At 52.9% G+C, this 16,251-nt stretch overlaps 1 protein-coding gene across 2 annotated transcripts in view; it reads right to left on the reverse strand.

Moving 5' to 3' along the window:
• The window catches only part of PRDM6 (PR/SET domain 6), a 99,022-nt gene extending 87,590 nt beyond the window's left edge, over positions 1-11,432 (reverse strand). The window contains exons 1-3 of one of the 2 annotated variants that reach the window (XM_037028802.1): positions 11,208-11,432; positions 10,183-10,771; positions 493-800 (exon numbers count right to left, since the gene is read on the reverse strand). In XM_037028802.1, coding sequence (XP_036884697.1) covers positions 493-800; positions 10,183-10,756 — 882 coding nt within the window. In that variant the 5' untranslated portion in view covers positions 10,757-10,771; positions 11,208-11,432. Of the gene's footprint in view, positions 1-492; positions 801-10,182; positions 10,964-11,207 lie in introns of those variants that run through there. The other variant, XM_037028811.1, reaches the window with a different exon arrangement.
• Positions 11,433-16,251: the final 4,819 nt, after the last annotated feature.

A 16,251-nucleotide genomic window follows, 5' to 3' on the forward strand; every position in this document is an offset into this window, starting at 1 on the left:
TTTTCATCTGACAAAATGAGCCGACTCCCTGTTCCTCCTATTCATGTTGTTCCCTCTTGCCCAGTGCACAAAAACATATTGGAAGAGCTTAGAATGGGACCCAAAGCTCACCTGGCTCGCACCCCCAAATCCCCCAGGTCTTCTGTTCCATCTCCTCAGCTGGTATCTCTTTTTCTCAAGATCCCGGAGGTAAAAGATCAAATCCATCCCAGGTGGAATCACCTTTCTTAAGGTGAGGTGATTCCACTTTCAGAAACCTGCAGGCCCCACTTTCCTGGCTGGGTTGCTACAGTGTGGGGTGGGGCTCTGCACCTCTTCGATGCAGCTGGTGCAAACACCGGTATTTGCATGACCAGAGAAACCTATTCCCCCACTGCTACTCTCTGGGAAACGTTGGAGGCTGTCCCCGAAGCAGCCACCCTCCGAGCGCCAGACTCTTTGCCGGCCAAAGCTCTGCCTCTGGAGCAAGGTGCGGGGCAGCGGGCGACTTACCTCCCAGAGATGCTGCGTGTTTCTCACGGCGCCGGCCTGCACCTTCTCTGGGGGCAGGAGGACGCCCTGGAAGGGCCCAATCCAGGTGCCCTGCTGGATCCTCTGCGCCGCACAGATGCCGTAGGCCAGGCCGGGCACGGTGCTGGTGCACAGGCACACCTCCCGCGGCAGGTCTCGCAGCCACTCCGGCAGCTCCGGCGGGGGCGCAGCGGCCGCGGCGCTGCCAGTGCTCACCAGCCGGCGCAGCGAGTGCAGCGGCCCGTGCATTGGGCACTCTCCGTGGCGGTTGTCCGCACACATATCGCAACCTGCCGGAGACATGCGGGAGGGAGGGGAGGAGAAGGTTAACTCCGCAACTCCGGTGGCCCATCCTCGGGTAAAGCCCTAAGACAGCAGCGTTCCCGCCCCCGGTAAGCACCTGCCAAGGAGGTGACCCCGTGAGGGCGCTGAAGCTACTGGGAGTACGGGGAGGAGTGAACCCGAACCGCTGCCCTGGAAATCGCCGCGCCCAAATCTGCCTGATACAATAAGGTCGGACCGGGAGCCCCCCAAAGCCTACCAAGCTGGGAAGGAGTTGGCGCTGTAGACTCCGCTGAACCGACGGCTTGAGGCTTCTCTTTCCCAGTTTCTCGCTCTCTCTCCCTCTTCCCTCCGCCTCTAGTTCCCTCTGATCTTCACCCCTGATCCCGCGAGTTCTCTCTCGACTGGGTGTTTCAAAGAGTGTTTGTCGTTGTACCACGAAGAAAGCCCGACAACGAAAGCCCGACTGTTGCCAATCGAATATTTTGGAGAGACTCTACATTGGTAGCCTGGATATATTTGGGTTGCCTCTTTTTATAATTATAGGAGTCACTTTAAAATTACCAGGGGTGGTGAGCCATCTGTCTTTTGGGGGGCGCCATTCACACTCCTCTGGACCCACGCGCCTGAGCGCCCCAACCGCAAGGCAGAGCTGAGCCCCGGACACGCCACCAGGGCGCCCCGGGAGTCACTCGAGCGTCCTGACAGTGCCTGCTCTAGGCAGTTCAGCGAGGTGGGGATTGATGGGGAAAGGGAGACTGTTCTGGAGGTTTGGGGGTGTCTATGGTTTCCTACCAGCTCTTCCCAGAAGGCAAAAAGAAACGAAGAGCAAATTTAATGATGGGGTAATAATTCTTTAATGATCAGAATAATGGTGTAATGGAGAGGCCCCCAACTCCCGCCCAGGCCGTTGACTCTCCAAGCTAAATTCTATCATCTTGCGTTACAAAGCTCGAAGGGACCCCCACCCTGCTTGCGGGGCTGTAGACACCGACTTCATCCCCTGACTCAAACCCGAGGTAAGAGGCCCGGCGGCCACGGGAAGCAGAGCCTGGGCGACTGCGCTGTCGGATCGCAGCGCCCTCCGGGTTATTAATGGGCCTGGCGGAGCCGCTGCGTCTGCGCCCCGGCCGGGCAAACCTGCCTGGGGTAGACAGCCTCGGCGCCCGCCAGCGCAGCCTGGCCTCCCTGGCCCAGCCTCCCGGGGAGCAGTGGCGCCCCGGAGCCACGGAGCTCTGTGGCACTGGGCCTGCTTGTGAGCAAGTCCCAGGAGGGGGAGATGGCCAGAGCTGGGCAGGAGCAGATACACGGCTCCAGTGGTGGGTGGGGGTGGCCCTTGTGCCTTCCTGTGCCCAGCCTTGGTCAAGCCAGTCCAGGTGGGCCTCACAGGGTGTACCCTCTTCATGCTGAAACAGACAGAATGCCCAAGGAACTTGTGACAAAGTGAGTCATTGAAGAATCTTCATGAAGGAACACCTAATCAAAACCCAGCATGATGAGCAAACTCTCTGTCTGCCATTTGCTTCCCAGGGAGCTGAGGGTTGCCTCTCTGAGCATCCCATCTCAGGAAGGGGCTCAAGTCAGCAGCACCTCTCCTGGGTCAGCTACTCCTCCACTCCTCCCAAGAGAGCCCAGGGAATCAGGGGACCTTCTGGCTGCAGCTTCTTGGGGGTGTCCCCAGGCCTCTCAAGTGAAAAGCAGCAATCTGTTTCTCCAGACAGTGAATTGTCTGTGTTTCTGGGCCTCCATCACACGAAGGCCCCTCTTCCAGAAACACAAACTAATGTAAAAGCTGTGCCAGATTCTGCTATTGACCTTGGGATATAGGTAGAAGGTATTTTCATCCATTTCCACGTGTCGACCCTTCCAGAACACATACGCTTCACATACCCTCTCAAGCTTCTGATTGGGGAAAAAAACTTCAAGATAAGGAGGTAATGGAAAGAAAGACAAAAACTCATCACTAGCAAGTGCCAACTATATGCCAGGCATCTACCTTGACCCAATCACCATGACCCATATCACCTAAGGGTCATGATTCCCATTTTGCAGATGAGGTGACTGAGGCTTCATGAACAATGTTAACTTGACCATGAATCCCATACCAGAAACTGGTAGAGAAAGACTTGCAGTCGGGCCTGCCTGACTCCAAAGCCTCCAAATCTAGAGGACCCAGGAGACTCATAAGAGCTGGGAGGATTTTATATGCACCGTGACTCAGTCAACAGAACTGAAATATTTCACTTCAGTTACTGAAGTCACTATGTGGAGCCCACAAAACTTGCTGCGGCCAAAGTGCAAAGACTTCTCTTGCCCCTTCCCACATTCTTGACTGGGGGTTAAAGAAAAGGGATACATTGGAAAATAATTAGATAATGTCCAAAATTTTGAATTACAGTGCCTTTCAGCCCCTTAGCAAAAAATAACTTAACACAAATGACAACAATCAAAGGCCATATGGCCCCTAAAAATAAATCACCCCAGGTTTTTGATTAACCGGCTGTCCCTTTCTGGTTGGCTCAATGAAACAAAGTATTCACTCCCCTAAGCGCACATGCCAGAGATTCTGCAAAAGTCCATCATCTCCATACCATGGAAGTCACCCCAACAATATCAGTAACAGCCCTGGCGGGTGTAGCTCAGTGGATTGAGCGCGGGCCTGCAAACCACACGATTGAGGTTCGATTCCCAGTCAGGGCACATGCCTGGGTTGCAGGCCAGTTCCTGGCAGGGGACTCATGAGAGGCAACCATACATTGATATTTCTCGCCTTCCCTTCCCCTCTAAAGATAAATAAATAAAATGTTTTAAAAATATATAAAAAAAACAATATCAGTAACAAAGTAAGGAACAAAAGTACCAACCTCAGCCACCACCCCCATGGCCAGGAAGCATGTTTGGTATTTGTCATTAATGATAACACTATGGCCAGGCCTTTCTCTAAGAAGTTCTCTAAAGTTCTCTTCAAGTTAAGTTTCGTTTCTCTCCATGAGGTGTTGAAAAAAACTTCGCATTTTGCAGAGTGAAAAGTTGATGCTCTCCCAATATTTTGAAGCCCACATGCATATCAGGTCCACAGCAGGGCCAATCCGCTTTAATTAGTCCATCCAACCTGAGTCTTCCTAATTTATAAACCACTCTGTGCTATATCAAAATATTCTGTCGGAAAAGTCCGCCAATGACATCAAAATACATGTTGTGTCCTAACATTACTGCTTTCCACACACAAAGCCCTGCCACTGAAACCATTTGGCTTCTGACATATGTCTTGGAGTCCCAGAGAAGCTTGAGGATATTTAAAACAAGTAACTGATTANAGCCCACATGCATATCAGGTCCACAGCAGGGCCAATCCGCTTTAATTAGTCCATCCAACCTGAGTCTTCCTAATTTATAAACCACTCTGTGCTATATCAAAATATTCTGTCAGAAAAGTCCGCCAATGACATCAAAATACATGTTGTGTCCTAACATTACTGCTTTTCACACACAAAGCCCTGCCACTGAAACCATTTGGCTTCTGACATATGTCTTGGAGTCCCAGAGAAGCTTGAGGATATTTAAAACAAGTAACTGATTACTTGGGGTTGACAAATGTGGCACAAGCAGACAAACACTCTAGCTGAGTGTTTTCCAGACAGCAAGTCATAAACACCTACATGAAAAGGTTTGAGGGAGAGGTGGGCTAGATGCCCAAACTACACACACACACACACACACATATATATATAATACATATTACACACCACATTCCATGCCAAGCAATACATAATACAAGTCTATTTGTATTCATAAAGAAGAGGCAAATAAATGTTCCTACTTCCCCTTAAAATCAGGGTAAGTTTTTAAACAAGTTCATAATTATTATTCAAAAAGGGTTTTCTATCTCTGTGAGAAATATTATATTATCCAAGCAAGACACTTGGAAATGCCATTTTAGCATTTCAAATATAAGAATTTTGGTCCCTCTATCTTGAATAAATCTGTCGGTGCTCCTGTTTATGGGCCCCCGAGGAAGGGAAGGAGGAATCATTGAGTTACAGACTCAGGCGCCTACTGACTTGGGCAGGGCAGGCCAAGCACAGTGAAGAGCTGACCTTCACTCTTCATGTCACAGCCTCTTTATTGTCTGAATGTTTGTACAAGTGCACGTAATAATTCTGTGATTGAAAATAGATCTATTTTAAGATATAGGGGGCAAAACAGGCCATGGGGTGTTTTTTTCCTCTTCCTGGTATTTTCATTTGTCCGTCTAAGAAAGATGAAATATAACATGTTTCAGGGCGTTTTTGGTGTCTGGAGAGACCAACAGTTATGTGTGAGCACAGGCGGAGCTTGGGCTCGCGAAAGCCCCGGGCTCCAGTGCGCCAGGCCTTGGGTCCTCAATGACTGTCCCAGCCTCCGACATCCCTCACTGTCCTTTGGAAAGAGAACCAAGGAGCAGCCGAAAAAGACCCACCCCCCCTTCTAGGCAGAGAGAATCGCGGGGCTATAAATCCTCCCCAGCTACCCCTGAGGTCGCAGCCCTCAGTCTCGCAGGCCGAGCCCGACAAGACTAGGGCCTATCGATCGCTGCCCAGTGATGCTGCCCCAGGAGTGCCGCCTACTGGCAGCACCTCTTGTGCTCTGTGCGTGGGCAACGGAGGTACGGGCTGCTGCGGGGGAAGGGGGCTGGCCAGTTGGGGCAGAGCGCAGGCAGAGCGCAGGCAGAGCGCAGGCAGAGCTAGGTAGCTGGGAACTCTGGCACCAGGGTTCACGCCCCCACGCCCTCGCCCCTGCCCCCTCCTCCCTCTCTTGCTTCAGCCAGCAATCTCCCCTCGCCCACCCGGTGCAACTGGCTGTTTGGGGTAGCGAATCAGCGACCAACCAGGCAGGCTGCCGGCTAGAGGCCCCCCAACCTAGTCTGCATTTTGAAGGCCTCACCCACTTCCTGCCAGCATAGGGTTTTCTTGCAAGGCCAGACGAGGCCCCTGCCACAGAAATACGAAGAATCCCACTGCACCCACCACCCAGCAGGCTTTCTCCTTCCGCCCGGCAGGGGTCTTCTAGGCTCCTCAGATAGGGTCTAGAAGTAAACCCAAACATGGATGAGTTAGCCTGGTCACCACGAAAGGGAGCCGATTGTGGTCGGGGCCCAGGGGAGGCCCAGCTGGCGCAAAACCGTCTAGAGGGCTTTTTCTGGGCAAGTTTAAAGCTCCTGGCCAGTCTCAGAAGCGTGGGTTGTCCATGCTTGTTGTGGCTGCTGTGGCTGCTGGCTGGGCCCCGGGGCCAAAGAGACAACAGGGGAAGGAAAAGAAGGAGAAAGGGAGGAAATGTGGATTTTATTTGCCTCTCGATGACTGTGTTAACAAGTTAAAGGGGAGCGCCCGCGTGCGCAGGAGAGAGAATATCCTGGAGATAAACCTTGCCGGCCCTGCCCCAGCGAAGCCGCCATATACAATACAATGCGCAGATGATGAATAGGAGGCGCGCGAGAGATCGAAGCGGGTCTGGGCTGGCTCCACTCGCTCCTACAAAACTATAGGGCAATTAATTGTGGCTTGTCCCCTCATCCTTCATCTCCTGGTGGCACATATCGATGGCGATTACTGCTGATGGACCATTTTATCACCTTAAATAAACAGTCGCCACCTCTTCTAACCTCAATCTAATATATGGCTCTATGTTCAGTTTCAGGGCGCTAGATAACCAATGATGTAAAATAACTAAATCATGTGTGTTATGGGGTGGAGCTGGGCCTGCACGCACAAAGAGAGGAAAGAGAAAAGAAAAATAAAACAACAGAAAAGCCCACACACTGACGCCCAGCCTCCCTCCCGCTAGGGACCAGACCAGTCACTGGCTGGCCACTGAGAGCCCTGACACTGGGTGTGCAGCGGGTGTGCCTCCGCGGCAGGAGAGCCTGCTGGCGGGTGCCTGGGCTCAGGATGTTACCAACCGGACCTTTGTTCTCCAGTTGTGTGGGAGGAGAGCAGAGAATGTCAGAAAACACTCACTCTCCTTTGTCTTTTTCAAAAACGGTGTTGGACCCAGATCGTTCTCTCTTCCCTGGCCACTCTCCCCAAACTCTTGGAAAGGGTGGTACCACCAATGGGAAAGCCTCGGGGCCCTTGCTGTCCCCAGTGCTGTAGGCAGGGCTCCCCTAATCTGGGAGGACAGAGACACCTTCAGCTGGGAAAGTTGCAGGATGTCCGGACACTCGGCAGAGAGTCTGGGTGAGGGTTTAGCCCTCATTTGCCTGCCAGGTCCAAGAGAGGAAGAACTTCAGCAAAAGGTATGAAAAGCTAATTGGCTCAGTCCTTTGGGTACAATCACAAACGTGAGGCATGCGGATGGCTCCCACTTACTACCTTCCAAACGTAGTGACAGGGTCACAGACAACACACCAAAACCCAGGGCCACTGCCATAGACTCTGAGGAATCAATGGCTTCAGGCAACCCAGCAGCAATGATGGCAGTAACACAAGAAGAGAAAGAAAGGGCCTCATCCCCCAATTATATTACACACTGCCCCATCCGATTTTAAAAAGATGAAAGAGGCAGCTACACATTTAGAGCTTTGGTGGAGAGTGTACTTTAATCACAGAATAAAGTGACTACATGGAGTTAGATAACAGAAATACTATAATGGAAACAGCTCACTCAGCTGGCTTGTATGGTTTCGGCTGCTTTTAAATCTTTTTTGTGGGAAAGAGGGTTAAAAAGCCTTTCGCTATGGCATTTGCCAGGGCTGCCAATAAAGTTTCAAGGTACGACTACTGTTACTGATTCACAAGTCTTAACTGGGTTGCTGATTCCAGGCAAAAAGTTACTCTTGTTAGGGAATAGAGACGTGAGGAGCCGCTCCCCCCACCCCCCCCCATTCTCTGCCTTGTAGCAAAGAGAGAAAATGACTCAATACAAACTAACAAAATGAAACAATGCTAAGTGGTCTCCTCACAGAGTTCTTTTAGAAGATAGCAAAAAACTGAAAGGAAAGCCAGGGAAATCTACATGTCAGAAATTAATAGGTGCTTCCCTTCTACCTCTCACCCCCCCCCAATACAACCTGGGAAGGGGGAGAGCTCTGCCTAGGGAAATAATGTCTCATCCTTTGCATTTCTGATTTCTTCTGAGCCCCTAGTTGAATTAAAGTCAATCACTCCTCACTTCATGTTTGTAAAACACACCCCAGAGTTTAAAATGCGTGCCTGTGCTTGCTCAGAGAAGTTCCTGAAAGAATGGGAGACCTGGTCCCTCATCATCACGCAGAACTACCCCTGCTTTCTATTTTCTTTCCCAGCTGCCCTTTAATTAGGGAGCAACCAAAGTGTAACTCTAACGGGACAATCGGACTTCCTTTCCCCCATGTCTTTTCTCCTGCACTTTGCATATTGAAGCAATCGATTGGACTCAAAAAGATACACCAAAAGACTAACATTATGGAAATAATTTAAATAAATCATACTTCATTTCCTCTAGCCAGAGGGAAAAAAGTTACCTAGGCGATAAACTGGTTCAAAGAGCTATATATTAATTAGGCATCTATCCCAATTCCTTATCTAATTAGTCTAGGTTTTTCTCTGATGAGAATGTATTGCACCTCAAGACTGCACTGCAAACAGCACGGGAAGCTCAACCAGCCAGGAGTCTGGGGAGCACGGCTGGTATCTCTTCCCGGCACGGATTTCATTCAGAAGAGAAACTGCAAGCTTGATACAAGCACTCTCAGCCCACGGGGACCGTGCTTACACTTAACTGTAAGACATGCCTTGTCTCAAAGCATTTCTATTTTTATTTCACATTTTAAAGGACTGCGTTGAAAGCAACACATTCAAGAAATTCAGAAGGAGATATGTATTTTTTTTTGAAATCCATTACGACAATATAATTTCTTAAACTTTTCTGAAACTCTGGAATACAAGCGACTTCTCAACTGTAGAACAAATTTGAGTGGAAACCCTCATTTTAAACCAGTACTTTACCTTCAGATTCTAGAAAGGGAAAAAAGTAAACTTAACTGCTCGTTTTGTTAGTTATAATCATCTTCGTTAGAACAATTATTCCCCATCATTATGAAAAGATTAATACAACATAAGCACTAGGCTCATGCCCGGTGTTTTTTCATCAAAGTAATGGATTTGGGGTCCTTCAAATAACTCTAACCTGGAGGTATTTTGCTTTTACAACGAATTAAAAAGTTCACAGAGTGACAGACAATCTGCAAGAGGGGACTTATTCAAAATAAAATAATAAATGTCTATGATCTTCTCACGGAAATTAGATGGAGGGATGAGAGGAAGAAAATGGGGAGTGATCTTTCAGATTCTACATTGCTTCCACCCAGGCTCTTTCGACCTGACTTCATGTTCTATCCAGAGGTCTCTGGTCTCTGGTCTCTGGAAGTACCGTCAGCGCTTGGCCCAACATATCATAACTTTTGAAATTACCAGAAAGAATCAGATATAAAGCAATACACATTCCTGGTGTTCATCGAGAGTCTTACTCCAAAACCTTGCGATTGAGCTCATGAAATTAAGCATATAGGAACCAAAGCTGGATGAGACCGGATGTTTAATTAGGCATCTGCGATTTACTTGGGGGACAAGGAGAATTAGACTTCTTAAACTAAATTCCTGTCACCCAGATTTTACGAATAACTAAGCCATCAAGCACGACTACAGGATGGGAACGTTTGCAGAGTCGAGGGTGCGAGGAGAATGCGGGGTCCACAGAGAACAACCCTATCCTGAACATGAAAAATTTCTCACTAAGCAGCTGACTTTTTTTCTTTCCTCTTCTAAATAAATGGTAGACCTAAGAATAATGCCTGCCTGCAGGGAGAAACTGACCTAGTGTCAACAACCAAAACTCTTCCTCCCTCCCGCGAGGCCAGACTAGCCAGCAGCTCCCGGCTGTTCCCCTAGACAACCCCGAGGCCCGAAAACGAACTGATGCAGTTAACTCCAGAAGGTAGAGAGAAGACACAGGCCCTGGAAATCCAAGCTCCTCGTAAATTCTGAGCCCCTATCTTGTCCACACTATGGCCAGGCCGGCCGGTTCTCCAGACTCCCCATTGCGCCCTGCTAAGTAGCGGACCTTCCCGGGGCGCTGTCCCGTGGAAGGGAGGACTGTGAAAGCCCGGGCCCGCGGGTGGTTCAAGTCCTACACACTTGGGGCTGCGAACTGGACGGTGAGGGGAGGCAACGAGGTACCCCCGAAGTGCCACCGGACCCCCCCCCCCCATCCGCTCTTTCTTCTCTAACGCCAGAAAACCTTTGCCACGGTGTTCTGGGAGGTGCGGGGCCCACTGCCTGAGCCAGTCCACCCCCCGGGGTCCCTCTCTTCCCACCCTCGTCCCAGACGGGCGCCAGCGCCGCGGGAGAGAGCGCGCGGGCTGCAGCTACGTACGGTTGTTGGGGTCGCTGGTGTGCTGGTTGAGGGGAATGATCTCCATGCGCTGCTGGCCGTACAGGTAATAATCCAGCTCCTCTGCGCTGCAGCGGAAGCGCGAGGCACCGCGGCCGTCCGCGCCGCCGCCGCACTTGGAAGGTCCTGAGCCCGCGGCGGCGCCGGGGCACAGATCCTTGGGGGGCAGCGGCTCCACGGCGACGGCGGCGGCCAGAGGCGCGAACACCGGGAGCTGTGTCACGGGCAAGGCCGAAAGACCCGCCAGAGCGGCGGCAGCGGCGGCACAGGAGGAGACGGAGGAGGCCGAAGTGGAGGAGGAAGCCGGGGCGGAGGAGGCGGAGAGCGAGGCGGGCCGAGGGCGCAGGCTGTCCGGCGGAGGCTCAGAGCGCTCAGGGGGCGGCGGCGGGGGCGGCGGCGGTTGGAGAGGCTGTGGCGCGCCCAGGGGACCTGCGGCACCGCCACCTTTGAGCGGGCCGCCGCCGCTGCTGTGCGGGAAGAGTTGTTGCCAGTGCTGCAGATAGGCTGGGTCCACTTTGAGGAAGGCCGAGCCCCCGGGGTCTCCGGGCTTCAGCATGTCCGACGCCTCGAACTGGGGGCAGAGGGCAGAGAGGAGGGTGCGCGTGAGCCCGGCCAGAGGGGCGAGCAGGGTGGCCGCCGAAGCCCTGGAGCGGGAGCCACAGACTTTGGCTTCCCCAGCAGCAGCCCGGTTCAGCGGCTCCTTCCTTCAACTCCTCTGGGGCGCAAAGTTTACTCTGAAGCCATGTACGCGAGGCCTCGCAGCCCAGAGAGCCCTGCTCCCACCCTGCACTGTCGAAGCCGGGGCTCAGGCACTTCCTGGCAGAACGCAGCCCCCGCCCCGAACCAGCGCCCGGAGCCGACCCCAGCCGGAGTGGCGCAGCGCCGGAGTTGCGTTGGCCTCGGGCGCTAGGAGGCGGGTCAGTCTCGCCCCCCGCCCCCAGCCTGGGACCTCCAGCCTCCTATCCTGCGGGCCCAAGACGCTCGGTCCCAAAGGAACCTCGCCTTACCTGAAGACTGGGAACCGCTGCTGGCAGAAGCGTGCGTGCGCGTATCTCCGGGAGCGTGAGGGAGCCTGGGCACCCTGGGTGCGCTACATGCCTCCGGCCTCTCGGGAGGGAGACCTAGTGATCCAGCAAGGGTTACGGAGGCCCTCGGAGGGCGGGAAACCAGTGCTGCGGCAGCGCAGGACCCCGGCAGGACCCCTGCTCGGGACAGAGTCTCGGTCGGTTGCTGCACCCGCCGGCCGCCGAGCCCCGGCTCCTCGGCTCCACTCTCTGGCAGCCTCCTGGCTGGACACGTGGGTTTTACAACAGCACAAAATACAAGAGCGTGTGTGTGTGTGTGTGTGTGTGTGTGTGTGTGTGTGAGAGAGAGAGAGAGAGAGAGAGAGAGAGGGATGGGGAGGGGTGGGGGAGGCCAGAAGAACCAAGGGGAGGGAGAGGGAAGCTCTAACTTGCTGGATTCACAAACTGCCCGTGCGCCTCTCCCGCACAACTACCTCCTCCGCTGTCCCACCCCCTACTTTTATTTTGGCGTGACGTCTCCCGCGCGCCTGTTGTCTCTTTCTGCCCATTACAAGTCTTTTCTAGGTACCCTCTCACTGCCCTGACCCAGAAAGCAATGGAAACGCAGAAACCGGAATGCATCTCTGCACAAGTCCAGGCGATCGAATCCGGTCGGGCGCGTGCGGCCAAGCAAGAGGACCAAGTCTGCGACCTGGTTTGAGCTTTTGCCCGGCTCAATTTTGTTACCTGACCCCCAGGACTACTGCAGGGTGCCAGAGTCCAGTTGCCCGCCAGGCAACTTCTAGCCCAAATCCGGGAGTTGGGGGGAGGTGGGCAGGAGCGGGGAGATGGGGGCGGAGCGGGTCGCCGCAGGAATTAAACTTGGTCTCTCAGTCCGCAGCGGAAGAGGCAGGCTTTGTGAGCTGCGAGAGGTGAGACCAAGGGTCTCTAAAGGGCGGCAGGTCCTGGCAGGGCTGGAGCTGGGCCCTGGGCTAGAAGGCGGCTGTGAGGGAGTCTCACGCCGCCCAGGACTTAGCCCACTCACTCTCCAGTTGTCTTCCTGGGGTGCTCGCTGCTTCTTGTTGGCATCCAAGGCAAGTATCTAGAGTAACGTCTAGTAGTACAGCTGTTCCCGGACACAGGCGGGGCTTGTCTGCCTTTGGCTGCCCCGGGTTGGGGGTTGGGCGGGGTCCTGGATAGGTCTTTTGCCCCAAAACCTAGCATCCAAGGAGAAGAGTGGGAGTGCAGCCCCACCGACTACCTAGCCCACTACAGCGCCTTGGGCCATGCCCGCCCTTCCCTGCTCTGTCTCACTTCCACAAATTAGGCGCCCGCGCCACCACCCCCCCTCTTCCAGGCAATGGTGGTACTGGGTCAGGGGTGGGGGCACGGACCTAGTGTGTGCAACTGACCCTCTCAGGCGTGCCTTCCCCTCGTTGGAGTTCTCTCCACATTTCAAAGAGAAGAAATGGCATATGTCTTTTCCCAAAACAAACCAACTGTAAACCAATAGCGCTCGCTATTCCGAGCAATTACTAGCCACACTTTCCTGGTTTTTGCTTGTTCCTTTTTGTCTTCTCACCACTCATTCCTTCTGAGCCTGGGAAACACGCTGTTTCGACTTTGTCCTGGTCTCATGCAAAATGCCCCGGTGCTGTTTGGAACAGCTTTGGAGAGAAAATGTTTTGACTGGCGTCGTTGTGACAAGGTCATCATCAGTCGTTCCCGGCTGGATTGATAGCACCGGAGTTTAAGGCAGACGCCACGAGGGAAAACCCACGGCTCCGTGAACACACAAGGGCAGAGCAGGCAGGCTCTGGCGGCTTTGAACAACTTCGTTGGTAGGAGAGAGTGAAGTTCCGGCCCGTTGCCGTAAACCTGCCCTGCTCGAAGAACTGCCTGGCGGTGGCTGCGGGCGGGGAGGGAAGGGGCAGTCTCTCTCACCTCCAGTTCAACGCTGAGACGCGAAGACACTCTTCTGTTCTCAGGGAACGACGCTCAGCACTGGGGATGCGAGCCCAGGCGCCGCAGCAGCTCCCTGCTGTCTTATTTCCGACTAAGCCGGCTGCTTACACGCGCTGGGTCCCCAAGACTAGCCATCCACCAAACACTTGAAAATCCCAGGAATTTGACACACTAGTGACAGCACCTGCTTCCACAGCTTCATGCCCCCTTTCCCTCGCCCTCCCCCCATACACACACCCTGGGAAACCCTGGGGTCCTTCCTAATAAGATTAGCAGACTGGCCTGTGAGCGCTTTCCACATGCCAGGCGCGGGTAGGCGCTTCAAGTACATTGAGTCTGCCCAGCAACCGTGCGGAGAAGGCATTGTCATTAACACCAATACCACAGCTGGGGACACTGGAGCTCAGAAAGGGTATTTACCTGAAGCCATACCACTAAGGAATGATGGAGACAATGAGGCGCCAAGTGCGTTTTCCTGCTCACCCTAGCCAAACCTCTACCCTCACCGCCTGGACAGACCCCCAGAGGGGTGTGGGGGCATCTTGGGAGGAGGTTGGGCTCCCCTTGCTGCCTGGGCCAGGGAGGGAAACAGACGCTGTAGCGGAGCTTCCCTTCCCCGCAATGCGAGCGTGTGGTGGAGTCCCAGACCCTCAGATTCGAGGACTCCCCAGCAGTCCTTGTCATCAGCAGGTCTCGGGGGACCAGACCCTAGGGACCAAAAGCCGTAGGGAACTCATGTGTAGAAGGTGGCCCACAGTTCTGTGGGGCACTCATAAGGGCTGGGAGTCCAGGAGCGCACGGATAAGGTCTTGAAGGTAGGGTAGCAGGGACCCAAGCATCCCCCGCACCTCACCCGTGGGTCCACGACTAGGGACCGGGCCCCTGCTCTGCCTGCGTCCTCCAAGTGCAGGGCTTGGTCTTCCTTGACCCGGCACTCCTGCGATCTGCCAGGGCTGAGTCCCATTCACCCAGCTGATCCTGGGCCCGCTTGGTCACCTCCGCCAGCTGCCTGGCACCGCTCAGGTTTATAGAAAGAGCCCAGGGACCATCAGGATATGCGCCCCTCAAACCTGCTCTCCTCCTCTTCATTTCTTAGAAGGAGACCTTGGAAACAAATCACTTCGACCACTTAGGAAGCGATCAGACCTTTATAAAAATCCATCGCTCCCCAATCGATGGGTGAATATTTGCTGGGAATTTGTTCCAGAGAAATAAATAAGGAGCATGGGTGTATTAAATGCAAACGGGGGAACACGGTGGTGTTTTTCTTCATTGATTAATGACCTCTAAAATAAAACAAGTGGGAAGCGGCTCCAGGATCGATAAATTAACTGCCCAAATTCATCTCTTTCCAGAGCAATTCTTCCCCCCGAAAATTATCCTTAGGAAGCCTATTGTACCCTTAGCTAGGAGGGAAGAAGCGAGTGGGAAGCCAGAGCAGGGAGGGAGTGTCAGGAAAGGGCAGGAAAGCAAGGAGATGATTCTGTCCAGGAGCCCCTCTATCTGATTTCGTTTGACATACGATTTTCACGTTTGCCTTTCATATTAATTATTTTTTCCTGGTGGAGGAGGGGAACAAATGGTCTGTTGCCTTTGACAGGACTCCGATAAAGAATTCAACAGCTCTCCTCTCGCCCTCAGCGCTCTGCTTCTAGGTTTAAGGTCATGGGTGGCTGAGTTAATAATTCATTAATATAGACATTTATTCAGAAGGGTTCTCTGAGATCCACCTTCCCGGCCTCCTCCCAGAGATTTATTTTTCTGGGAAATGGATTGGGAGTGGGGGCGGGGGGGGGACTACAGGTGAAAGGAGGGAAGGAATAAAAAGAAAATGAAGAGATAGTCTGGATACAGCTAGAAGGACTCTTTGCTTATCCAGACTAGTGGGCAGGTCCCTCTAGCCCCCTATCAAAACCTGGTTGAAAAAACCTGGTTGAAAATGTAGCACCCAAACTGCCCAGGGACCCTGGCCGCTGATCATCCTTTTCCCTATTTCTCCCTCTGCTCATTCACACGTATTCTCGTATTCTCGTATCTGTCCCTGCACGCCTTAGGGTCTGGGAGGAGCCACCTGACTGAGGACCTTGGAATGCAGGCAGGGGGGAAATCTCTGGAAAGAGACTAACCACCCTCCCTCCCAACTCCCAAAGGAGGAGCTTTGAAACTTGCCAGACCTGGGGTCTAAAGGGAAGCTCCACTCCCAAGGGCACAGGCAGAGTCTGGTGGGCACTCTCCCCTCAGAAAAGGACGACGGGAGTGTCAAAACAAAGTAAAACTGAAAAGTCCACATTCTCAGGAAGCGTACACTAGAAGAGGGGTGGAAACAAAAAGTAAACAACGATACACAAGAAATTGTCAGATGGGAATAAGTGCTACAAAGAGCAATAAAGAAAGTTTAGGGGGAAAGGGTACTGTAGGAGGAGGGTGTTACTATGACAAATATTGCCCTCCAGGAACGCTTCTCAGATAAGGGGGCACTTAAATAGAGACTTAAAGAAAGAGACTTCTATTTCTGTGCCTAGAGTAGGGCATTCTCTGCCCTAGCCTGTGGCCCTGGGGGGGACACAGCAGAAGGGGCCTCTCCTAAAAACCCCCCAAGGCCCTGAGTAAGGATTCTGCCTCATCCAATCAGCACCAGGCCAAACTGAGCCCCCTTTGCTCCTACCTCTTCCCATCGGATTCCCAGGAGACGCTATAAAAAAACAAACTACTCACTACCCTGTAAAATACATGGGTTCACTGTTTACATCATCTGAAGTCACCTCTATGGCTGGTGACTTAAAGCCTTACACGGTGACCTACCCACACTGGGCCTCCGTGTCTTCAGCAGTCAGTGAAATGATGGGATTAATGTTATTTCCTATCTTAAGCTTCTAACGAAGCAGCTACTAAATTCCAACCCCCCTCTCCACCACCCACATTACACCCCACCTTTAGGATGCCGTGACTCTGAGGTAAAACGTGCTGAGAAACTGAAAACAGGGAAACTCACACCATGAATCACTGCCCCCTTCCCTCTGGTCCTTTTGCATCTTTACTCACTCACCGTTAGTGACAGAAAACCACAGTGCCAGCGACAGTG

Source organism: Sturnira hondurensis, unplaced genomic scaffold (genome assembly GCF_014824575.4).
Source record: "Sturnira hondurensis isolate 20B ecotype Veracruz unplaced genomic scaffold, ASM1482457v3 Scaffold0001509, whole genome shotgun sequence".
NCBI lineage: Eukaryota > Metazoa > Chordata > Mammalia > Chiroptera > Phyllostomidae > Sturnira > Sturnira hondurensis.